At 40.4% G+C, this 12,247-nt stretch overlaps 1 protein-coding gene across 1 annotated transcript in view; it reads right to left on the bottom strand.

The window, feature by feature from the left end:
• The window catches only part of MED1 (mediator complex subunit 1), a 1,231,128-nt gene that overhangs the window by 687,584 nt on the left and 531,297 nt on the right, over positions 1-12,247 (bottom strand). Inside the window, exon 6 of the mRNA XM_044054941.1 lies at positions 11,563-11,591. Coding sequence (XP_043910876.1) covers positions 11,563-11,591 — 29 coding nt within the window. The remainder of the gene's footprint in view (positions 1-11,562; positions 11,592-12,247) is intronic.

Genomic DNA, 12,247 nt, shown 5'->3' with positions numbered 1-12,247 from the left:
TAAAAAAATAGAGTATCTAATAAAAACTACCTATGGTAATAGCAGTAAAGGACAGAAATAGATAAAGTGATACTTCTGCAAAAAGGAAGTTTTGAAATGGTCAAAAAACATCTCCTTGACAACTGTTCATGACTTGACCTAATTGATGGCAAAGAATAGTGGAGGCATTTGAAGACAGAGGGAATTCATGGGTAGGGGAGCAGCCTGAGCTCTTGATCCAATAACTTGAAAAAGGAGCACAAGTCAGATCCAATAACCCATCCATTGAGTTGGAAGGAAATGACATCATCAGATCCAAAAAGAAAACCCTTAAAACCCTTTCCATTTACACAAGCTGGATTTACAAGTGGTTGTCATTTTAGCCTCTAATTATCCTCTGGGGACTGGAGCCAGAAAGGCAAAAAAAAAAATGATCTTCCAGGCTATGAGCTGCAATGTTTTCAAGTTGGGGCATATGAGGGCCCTCTTATCCTGAGGCAGAAATCCTCTAGCAACAGTAATGCATATGTGCAGCTCCAAGAGGAGGGAAAATCAGTGCTGCCTGGGTCAAAAGGGTGTATATCAGTATTACTTCTGGTCTCTCCTCTCTTACCTTCTGCATCTCCAGGACTTGTAGAGGAATTGGAAGGATTGTATATAGGAAGAGCATGTCCATCTGAGAATGAAGGCATCTATTGCTCAAGCATCCTTGCTGGATTAACTTCAGTAGTACTTCCAATGGTATGTCACAGGCATTTATGGCTAGCCTGCCACAGAGGTAATATTGTGCCCCTCTCTGCTTGGTGATATACCACAACTGTTGTTTTGTCATCAACTATCTTGAACACTCACCCTCCATTTTCCATACTGGTTTGACAGCACTTAGTGCCAGAATTAAGATGATCATTACCTTCACATTTATATGCATCTCACCTGGAAATGCATTCCAAAGTGCTTGTGCTTTTAATTGTTGTGTGCACCCCAGGCTAGGACTGAAACATTGGGGAGAGGGGGGTTCCTCAGTAGCAGTAACTCCCAAATTCAGTCAGACTTGGGTGGACCATCACTTCTGCTCCTTGGATATGCAAGGTAAAATGGGGATCACTTCTTCCAAATACAGGGAGGATTCATTCCAGATAGATCTTTGCTACCCCTGGACCCTCATCATGTGCAATCTAGCCAAAGACAGCATCAAGATGGTGGAAGTCACATATCTCAGAGATCTGAGGCACTTTCTGGCTAGCACCTTCCCTTCCAGTCCTAAATTGAATAATGTTCCAAATGCCCCACCTTTTTACTTGGGGAGAAATGCCTTCTAACTGCTGCTATCTAGAAGGCAGTCTACAAATATCATGAGGATCTGATTTTAGCACGGGTAAGGATCACATTTGTGTCAGAACTCAAGGGTAGCAATTAGGAATGCCTACTTTGCCAAACCATCTGGTAGGAGACCTCCTACAAGCCTATATTTAGCAAATACGAGTTAGAAGTGACTGCCATATTAAGATGCTACAGTGCTTAAGCAAGCCCAGTCATTTAACGAAAGTCAAACAAGTGCACGCCTACTTTGGGCTTAGGGTTATAACAGATCTGTTAAAGAGCTGTGTGCAACAAGTAGCTGACAGACGTATGATCGATCTGACCCCTTATCAGACAATGTTCTGAGCTCCAGTGTAGAAGAATGCAGTGTATTAAAACACCTAATGTTCTTATAACAGGGATTACATTAAAATACAGGGCAAAGCAGCTTATGAATATTCAAAATTTTTCAGAACCTGAAATATTTCAAGTAAAACATATCAAATTCCTCCAGTTGTCTCCTTTTAAACTCAGCAACTTTATTTTCCTCATAAGTTTAGGAACCATTCACACTCCCAAGAGATAATTCCCTAATTTCAGGCACAATTTTGACTTAATTTCTGTGTTGACCTTGGGTGAATTCCTCCCATCCCCCACTCTGACTTTTTTCACACAGAGGAAGAAAATGCATCTTCGTGAAAGTTTCCTCTTTGAAGAGGGATTTTCAAACAGACCAGTTAATATTTCCTCTTGCGTTCCTTACATCATCTCAAATATAGAAGACTCAAGTAGGGGATCCAAAAGACTGAAAAGTGCTCCTCATCAGAAATACCATACTGAAGAAAGTTTGTGGTGGAAAAAAGAAAACACTCACCCTCTTCCAATGAAATAGGAAAAAGATTTCTAACTTTTTTGAAGACTCACTTTGAATTCTAACCTACAATGTTCACTGAATGGGACTAACATGGGTCCCAAAGCCTCTTTCTAGGATACTAATACAGTTTCTTATGACTGCAGGCAGAGTGAAAACAAAACAGCAAGTCTAAGCGAACTGCAACTAAACCTTTCACTTCTCTCACACGTACTTGTACTCATAACCCCACTCTCATCATTCTTAGAAATCTTCACTCCCTTTCTTGGCACTTATTTCTCCCTTTCCATTTCTCAGGCTGCTCCTTTCTGTAACCACAATATATATATTATAAAACACTTTGCAAGCTTTGTAATGGAATGATAGGAATCTACATTACATTTTGGTAATTTTCTTTACTTCTGGACTTCACAGCAATTTCTTAATGTAGTAATTATGATGACTCACAAGGAAATGACTGGAAGTAACTCAACTGTCTGTACACTAAACTCTGTTAACCAGAACTCTCAAGCAACCATAACAAAAATGGAAGAAATACAGTACAGTATGAACAACTCATTCAGTTTTTCATGTGATGAACTTAGTCCCCCCCCCCCCCGCAGAAACATACCTTACATTTTGAGATTTAGAGTTTGAAAAAAGAAGATACAAATAAACTGCCTCACTCCCCAACCTGAGAACAAGTCAAACCAAACAAGACTAATAGTTAAAATGTCAACACTCGCTCCATACTCAGTTTGCATCAGATTGCACATTCTCTCTCTCCAATCTCTGGCACAGTCTTCAGCTTTCATACATACAGTCACTCATTCTATCTCTTCGATCTCTCACACACACTGCTCAGCTTTCATACATCTCTCCGATCTCACACAGTCGCTTCTGCTTTCATACATGCATTCACTCTCTCTCCATTCAATTAATTCAATTCGAATCCACTCAGTGTGCCACTGAAAACCGTTCCATGTGCCACGCTTTCTAGCGAAAATAAGTTTAAAGTATTATTTCAGCCAGGCTTTTAATTACTGTATTTCAAAATCAAATCAATACAGTATTTATGGTATGGTATAGTATAGGGTACAGTATCTGTCAATTCTATTTTAATAGTAACTCTCAGCAAACCAGAAACTACACTTATCCAGCATCTACCAATCCCCATGGACACTGGTTGACAGAGTTTATTTACTGTTTGTGCATTATCCGTTTAATGTTACATTTCACATTTTTTGCTTGAATATTGTACAGTATACTCCGGAAACAATCAAGGATCTGATATTAACCTACGCGTCTGATACTTAACCCTAGGGTGAACATGAAATAAGGTCCCCAAGGATGAGTGCATTCTACCCCAATTAACAAAAGACAGCTTCATCCCCTCTCATAATGGAGATCTGCAGCTCATGTTTTTTAGCCACCAGAGGTATATTAGGAAGCACCAAGGTTTCTTGATCAGTATCAGTTAAGGCCACCATCTGATTTTATATCTGGTAGGCATCTTCTCTGGTAAAAGCTCTCCAGACAGGTAATAAACTACTGAAGCTCTGCCAGTGGGAGTTGGTGGAAAAAGTGCCACATTCAACATAATAGGCAAGTTCCTGCATCTAAAAGTTGATACCCTCTTTTTAAGGGACTCGCACCCTTTCTGTGTCATCTTTCCAACTTCTGCTTTAGCTCATTATGCTAAACAGCGCTCATATTTCTATTTCATTTTACTGATTGTAAATGTTTCTCTGCCTGAAATTAAAACAAAAGTTTTGCCAACTCAGCTTAGCAGCTTGAGTAAACATACTACAAAAACAGGCACAATCGGCAGTTGTGATCCAGGCCTAAAAAAGGTTCTGCAAATGTAAACTTTTTGGGGCTGTCTCCATCAATTATATCTGCTGAAGGATTCAGTCAATCACTGGAAAAAAAAAAGTTATGTACGAACCATAATGTTCCATCTGTATTGTCCATTTTCATTCTTCCTCAACTGTTGGGTTCAGATCTGGTCCTCTGATCAGACTGCCACTGTCTCCAGCTAGTGGAACACAAACTCTCAAGCTCCGCTCTTCAACCATAATGCCCTAGTCACCCAACACACCTCAGATCTTGCTTGCTGCCCTTTTTACTGCAAAGCAGCAAGAAATGACAGTACAACAGAATCTAGGACTCTGAGTAATAGCAGTTTCAAGAGCATCCTTCAATCTTTCCAAGAGTAAAGCAAGGAGGGTATTGGTGGGAGGAAAGTTCAGGAAGAATAAAAATGGACAGCAAAGATGGTGTGTTATGGGAAGTACATAACTATCTGATGTTGTCATTTTCTTTCATTTCTCAACTGTTGGGACAGAGTCCCCAGCTACCTAAATCCCAGGAGGATACTAAGGAAGGATACTCCTGAGCACAGACGAGCCAAGAAGTGCTACTCAACCCAATCTGGGTTGCATCTGTAGTCACTGTGATCATGGGTTGAGGGAGAACAAAGGGATGTCTTCCTTGTATTTGACTAGAGTGAACCTACCACAGAAGGAAATTTTTTTCAAGCTTGCATTATTTTGACTTGACTGAATAATGGCTGATAGAAAATGGACCACTGATTTGCTAGTGTCCACTGAAGAATCCTCAAATGGTACCTTGCCAATAGCAGTAGAATGATTGCCACTGACATGGATGCCAGTGCTTGGAGGATCAGACTAGCTTGAAAGCAAAGAACTTTGATCTTTTTGATCTGGAACTGAATTGCTTGAACTCTGGACAGAGGAAAAGAAGCTGTTTTTGAGTGACTGTACTGAACAAAGCACCAATGAATTCCAATATCAGAGTTGGTTCGAGATGAGATTTGTTGTAATTGACAAAAATTACCAGACGAGAGCATAACTGGAGTACATAGTGTCAAGTTTGAATCAGATGATGCCTAGTCAAAGTGGTTCTGAGACAGTTTTCCAAATATGGAAACACCCAGAATTCCTGCAGTCTTGAGTGCGCTGCTACTACTGCCTTACACTTGGCAAACACCCTGGAAGCTGTGGTGAGACCAAAGGGCAGAGCTTGGAATTGGTAAGGCCTGGCTACCAGCCAGAAGCGTTGATATCTCCTGGACCATCTGTTCATTTTTATGGGATAGTTTGCACACTGAAGATCTATCAAGCACATCCAGTCGTGCTCGTGCAGAAATGGCAGAATGGATTGAATCCTGACCATCTGGAACTTTGTGCACTGAAATGACTGATTTTGTTAGATGAGATCCAAAACTGGTCTCTAGTTCCCCGTTTTCTTTGGCACTAAAAAAGAATCATGAATACGTTCCGAACTCTTGCTGGTCTGGGGGACCGCATAGATGACTCTTTTCTAGCAGATTATCTCTATTGTTGCTGTTTCCCTCCAACTGGGTGGAACTTCAGTGATTTTGTTTGATACCAGGGGGTGGAAATGGTATTATATAACCTCTGGATATTATCCTCCGCACCCATAAATCTTTTGTAATTTCTAGCCAGGCTCTCTCGAGCAGGGATAAATGACCCCAGACTGCCTCAAGAGGTGGACAAGACAGGTGTCCTTTCATGACCGGTGATAGGATCTGTCACAGAAGGAATCACTAGATCCTTGGTTATGCGGACCACCTCTGCTGCATGGATGGCGTCTTCCATCAGAATTCACCCCCTCTGCCCCTGGGCGAACTATATCCACATGGATCTTGGAAGGGACCCTGGGTTTTTTTGAACCATATTTTCTATCTGCCTCACTGGTTTCTAGAAAAGGTCTGTTGAGGGGTCAAAAAACATATGTCTATATTAGAATCTTGAAAGCTGAAATGTCAACAGCTAAATGGCAAAAGCTCAAAATCGCGAACGGACACTTATGCAAATTTTTTCATTGGGAAATATTTGCTTGGCCGTCACAAATTAAAATAAACCTCCAAACCCTAACAAAGTGGGGGGGCTTTGTCCCCACACCACTCGATGAGAAGGGTCTATGAGCCCCGCACCCCCCAACTAAATATACCAACTCTGAGATTGTGCTACACTGAGGAAAGGGCAAATTCCCAATAATGTCCAAGTGAATTCTTTCCCGATTAAAAGATTTGCGTCAGTGGCTGTTTAGCTGTTGACGTTTTGGCGTTCAACAAGCTAAGCAATCGAGCTTTTAATACAGACCCAAAAAACATATACCCACAGCAGACAGGGCTTTTCCTTCCTGCTGACACCTAGAGATGGGGCTTGGTATAATGGTTAAGGTGTTTGACTCGCAAATAGAAGGCACACTGTTTGATTCTTACCTTTGGGAAGGAAATGGTTAGGCTTACAATGGCCTATTAAGAAAGCTAGCCTAGTAATAAACTATGAACTTATGATACCGTGAATCTAAGGAAAAGGGAACAAGAACACTTTGGGGGGATGATTGGGAGTTTGGCATAATGGTTAAGGTGTTTACCTTATAGGCACAAGGTACAGGGTTTAATTCAAACATGGAGTAATTGGCAAGGCTTAAAATGGTCCACAAGTGCAGTTAGCCTAGATCTACTCTATGAACCTATGAGTGTGTCTAACTTTGGGGCCAAATAAGGAACTTCTGTCAAAAAAGGCACCGATAGAGATTTGTAGGGTTCCGCGAAGTCACACTAATGTATTCAGGCATGTCTTCTGCTGGGAATGCCTGAACCCACCGCATATGAGATACCTTCAGCTGCATGGGTGATCAGCCTCATGGATAACTTTAAAATGGACTGAAGGATAGCCAACTGTGAGGAAATAGTGCACTCTACCTCAGAGGATATGGTCCCAGAGAGCGATTTGGAAAGTTCCTTAAATCAAATCCCTCTGAAGTCCGGTAAAAAGTGCCAAATAGTTAAGCAACCTAAGAGCAAAAGTCACTAAAGCATAGACATGCTTCAAAATCTGTCCAGCATCCTAGACTCCCTGTCAGGTGGACGGACAAAGGACCTTTGTTTCGCAAGTTTCTTCTTAGTGGCCACTGCTACAACCATGGTATCAACAGGTACTCCCTTGCTTCAAATGTTCTATCTTTAGAAGTTGCCAGGATGCTATCTGGTCTCTTATGGATAGGCTCAATCATGACAGACTCCTTCCATACCCATCCAGACATGAAATCAATGAGCTCGACAGGCGGAGTCAATCTGGAGATAGATGAGCCAGCGCCAAAGGCCTCCAAGAACAGAGACTCTTCTTGGGCAGAATTACTGGGGAGCCAACCATCCCTTTATTTTAGGAGTTTTAAGATGCCTCCAAATGAGATGCCATCTGGTGGTGATCGGGGGACCCTTCCCCTTCATCAAAGTCAGAATCCTCTGAGACTCTTGCAGACAGTCTAAGTGCCTCCTTTTACACTTCTTGCTAGGCACCTCTTTGGTGGGATGCTCTGGAGAAGTGTCAGAAGGGATTACTATACCCTGCTGGGTAGTCTGGAGCCTGGTTTGGGCTGGCTGTCCAGGAGGCACAGCTGAGTGAAGCTCTGGACGCAGAAACAAATGGAACTGGGTAGTCAGAGCTGAAGAGGGAACTCTGGGAACAGACACAGCTCTCTCAGCTACCTTGATGGCAGAATGCCTCAGAGAAAAGGTGACTCCCAGATCCGATAAAGCATGCTTATGAACCATCAGCTCCCTCCATCCCGAAGGCAAACTACTTGAGGAAGAAGTTGGAGCCAAGCTGTCTAGTGCCAAAACTCCAAGGGGCAGAGACAGCTCTGACAGTTTCAGAGTCTACTCTAACACCTCAGAGTTGTTGCTACGGCTCCGAGAGTCATCTGGCTCAGAACTGCTCAGTGCCAGGCCACTCAGACACCATCAGAGTCAAAGATGCCAATATCTTTGAATCAAATGTAGAGGACTCCAGGACATTCAGAGCGAATGACTCAAATCAAAGGTCGGATCAGAGGAAGAGTCAGCACCAGGGGAGTGGTGCTGACAAGGATCTCTGGAACAGATGGGGTTGGAGCCGCTAGAACTCCCATTTGAATCTGCATCATGAGGAACTTCCTGATCATCCTGTCCACATCAGCTTCTGTCAGACTCTTTGAAGACAGAATGGATGAGGCCGTGGAAGATGGTCTTGAATGGCATCTCGGCAACTGTTCCGAAGAGGGGGAGGGAAGCCAAGAAAAGACTGAATCTTAAAGAAGCTGAGGTGACTGAATCCAAGGAGATATTTCCAATCTAGGTCTTGGATCTACAATGGCCGGATTCTATATTTTTTTGCTAATTTCACTGGGGGGTTCTGATACTGGCACAGTAGAGGTAGACCATACCTCTCAACCTCTTAGAGCAAGAAATCTGAACAAAGCAATAAATAAGTGGGTGGGAAAAATATTGCTCTTACAAACTTAGAAAGCTGAAAGAACAACAAGTTTTGCATTAGCATGATTTTCTGAAGGGTTTGAAGTCCGAAACTAAAATATCTGTCATTTTCTAACTTCAGTCTTTAATGATTTGCCATTTGCCAGAAAACCCAAAATTGTATGAAAAAACGACCAAAAAATGAGGGAAACATCTGGACATTATGCAAAAATCTGTACAGTTGAAAGGTATGAGGTAGACTGATCGAGAGATCTTTTTCTTCTTTCTTTAGAGAGAGAGAGAGAATCGCCCTTTTTAAATCAACACTTTTGGGAGGTTGAGCCCCACAGGCTGTCAAAGCAGATTTGGATGGTAGCAAACCTTTAAGAATTAACAAATTTTTCCTATCTATCAAGGCCTGCGAATTAAATAGCTTACATATCTCAGAGTCAGAATCAAGGTGAGATGGGACTAAGCAATAGACACACTTGTAGTCTGTATCCAAATTTGGAATTTTATGGCTGCAGGAGAAGCACGTTTTGAAACCTAAAGGTTTCTCAGACATAGTTATAATAAACTCAACCGGGAAAACCAAGAAAAAAATTGTATATAGATTATATATATAAATATAAATATATATATAAATATAAATATATATAAATAGATATATAGATATATATATATACACATATAAAGATTATATACATATATATATATATATATATATATATATATATATATATATATATATATATATATATATATATATATATATATATATATATATACACACACACACACACTCGCACGCATACAGATACTACAAAAGGAAATGAGAAATACTAACAATGGCAATAAAGATACTGAAAGGTACAAAAGAAATACCAACAATGGTATTTAAAACATACTCAAGAGTACAAAGGAGTATAAAGATTTTACCTATAAAGATAGGTATTACAAAAAGGGAGGAAGAACAAAAAGGGTATAATACAAGAAATAATCCTAGCTCACATGAATTACTACTCGCTCAAGAGTTATCAGCGACCAAGTCCGTACGTTAAGGCAGCAAACGAGTTCTAAAGTATGTTGGATGACTACGGTATTGTAGGCAAAGGGAGCAGCTTGAGAGTTTCAATGTTCTATGAGCTGGAAAAAGTGGCAGAGTCAGATCCGAGAAGTGGATCTGAACCAAAAGATTGAGGAATGAATGAAAATGGCAACATCTGATCATCTGCTACAGAGAAACATTAAAATAAGAAAATGAGAAAACTAAAAGCCACTAACAGAGAAAGAATGTACTACATGGTGAAATTTATTTCTGGTGAGTTCTGAGTTATGCAACACTAAATGGTGAAAAATGAACATATGTAATAATGTGGCATATACAAGACAGTTATGGGCATACCTACATAATAGCCTTCTAGTCTAAGATGTACATTCACATCTCAAAGGGAAAAAAACTGTTTTTGTAATTTTCAGAAATACTTGAAATCATGACATTTGCATAAGCCAAATGTTGACTTACAGTTACACTTACTCTTCCTGAAGATAACCAGCATTATGATGTACTGTTACACCGAACCAAAGATGCACAATATACTAACATTACAAAATACAAAAAAATCTAAAACACTTGCGTGAAAAACAAATGGACTGCATAATGACCAACTTGCCTCCATTTATAACTATAGCACAACCACACAGAAGGAATGTCTTACACAAATTATGCTGGGGGACCAGCTGCCTTATATTACCACACCCAGAACTTTACACTGGAGGTTGTAGCACTTCACAGAAAGAGGAACAGCAGATATTGCTCAAAAAAGAAGTGAGCCTTTTTTTTCCAAGCAGCACTACTATAGAATCTGGTGTGTGTGTGAGTGCGTGTCTATTAGTGGGTGATGATGCAAGTGTCTTGCTTCCCTGCAAGAGTCAGAAGTAATTTGCATCTCTCTCAATCTATCTTTGAAAAAAAATTAATATTTTGTTAGGTATGTGCACTTACAGAGCTTGTGAATCTGCACAATACATCACGGTTTTAAAGGCAATTACAATTTATGTTATCAAAGATGTGTATATATTATGTTTCTTTATGAAGTGTTTAACATATACTTTAGATTACTTTGACCCATGAAGAGTGCCTTCAATGTTTAGGTTCAGGTGAGTGTAATCTGATGCAATTATAATCAGTCAAGAACAAGCATGTACAATCATCTCTCACAAGCTTTACATACTTTAACAAATCTTCCGCACAATGCGCTCTGCCTGGAGAGAGTTAACTCGTTCATTCTTTTTATGGGGTGACAGCAAGGCTTATTCATTCCCTAGAAGGGTGAAACTGTATGGCCCATTCATTCCCTGAATGGGATGAGAACCTAATAAGCCCATCTGTTCTCCTTGGAGTCAAGAGTCTAGTGTTAAAAAGCAGGCCATGTGCTGTTCATGTGGACACCACACCCCTCCTAGCACAACTTAATTTCCCTTGCTGGTTGCGATTTCTGCCATCACTATTTGCAAATGTTCATCCATCCAACTACACTTGCCAGTAATGACATCTCAATGATCCACTGGTATACTGTGCATCAGATTCACATATGCCCACAGAGATTTAAGTGTTACATAGGTGACAGCCAAGCAGCGGGCCAAACTATTTCCCTCACTGTCCCCAGGGTGGGAGCTGGCACTGGCCATTCACTCCCATCATCACCTGCCAGGTTCATGCAGCTCATACACCGCTAATCGAAAATGGGTCACCTGGACTGTGGTCAGAGCTTTATCAGACTATGACACTGAGATGAGCTTTAGGTGTGCAGCATTTTTTTTTTTTTTTTTTTTGTGTGTGTGTGAATGTAAGGCAAAAAAATCACTACACCACAAACAGCATGACTGCTCTGCCTCCCTGTTTTCAGCCCTCATGCCAATAATTTGAAAGATTAGGAATGCATACGAGATAGACACAGTTAGGGAAAGTACTTGAAATTAAGAAAGATAAAGCAAACTAGCCATTTAAAATAATTAAATCAAAATACAATGATATAAATATTTCTACAATTAATATACTCTAGATTCAACAGGATCATACCATCAAAACCATTTTTCTCAGGCAAGCAACTACAACATGTTGAAACATTTTTCTCTTCCTTACCTTAAATGCTGCACCAGCTCTGGGCAACTCTGAAAGACAAATTTCATTATTATTAACCATTCCATATGGTATCAACACATTTAACTCAGCGTCTATACATCTATTTTTTAATGTTGAGTGAAAACAAATAAAATCAACCATAGATGCATTAATGAACTGCGAGGAAAATCAAAGCTGTATTGCAAGAAAGCCCAAGCCAAGAAAAAGTTCTAGTCATCATGAAGGCCAGACTACTGACGCTGCAGGGTTAACAATTTTAGCATTAGTTTGTGAAAAGGAAGACAACAGCAATTACAAGTGAAGCATTACTACCTTGGTGATAAACATGTGGTACAGAAGGTGACGATGTTGAATGGAAGGCAAACAATCAAGCAAGCAGCTCCCTCAGAATACACTGCACATAGACCATAAGCAATGGTTCTCTCTACACAGCAATGAACAAATAAAATATACATAACATTTATTGTAATGACAAATCTGTAAAAACAGATATCTTCCGTCACCATGAGTACTGATGTCACAAGCATTACAGCCACTTGGCAAACAAACTTTACTAGTCTGTCTGGAGCCCTCATCCTTCCCATTAAGCATCTCTTACTCTCCATGTTTTTCAGTTACGCAACTGAGCTAGTATAAGAAAAGTCAAGGGGGGAGGCAGAGCTCCACAAATATGACAAAGTGGGGG

The sequence above is a fragment of the Protopterus annectens genome, chromosome 13.part0, assembly GCF_019279795.1.
Source record: "Protopterus annectens isolate FY-2018-M chromosome 13.part0, PAN1.0, whole genome shotgun sequence".
NCBI lineage: Eukaryota > Metazoa > Chordata > Ceratodontiformes > Protopteridae > Protopterus > Protopterus annectens.
Note: the sequence above shows the minus strand (reverse complement) of the source record. Positions and strands in the feature narration are given on the sequence as shown.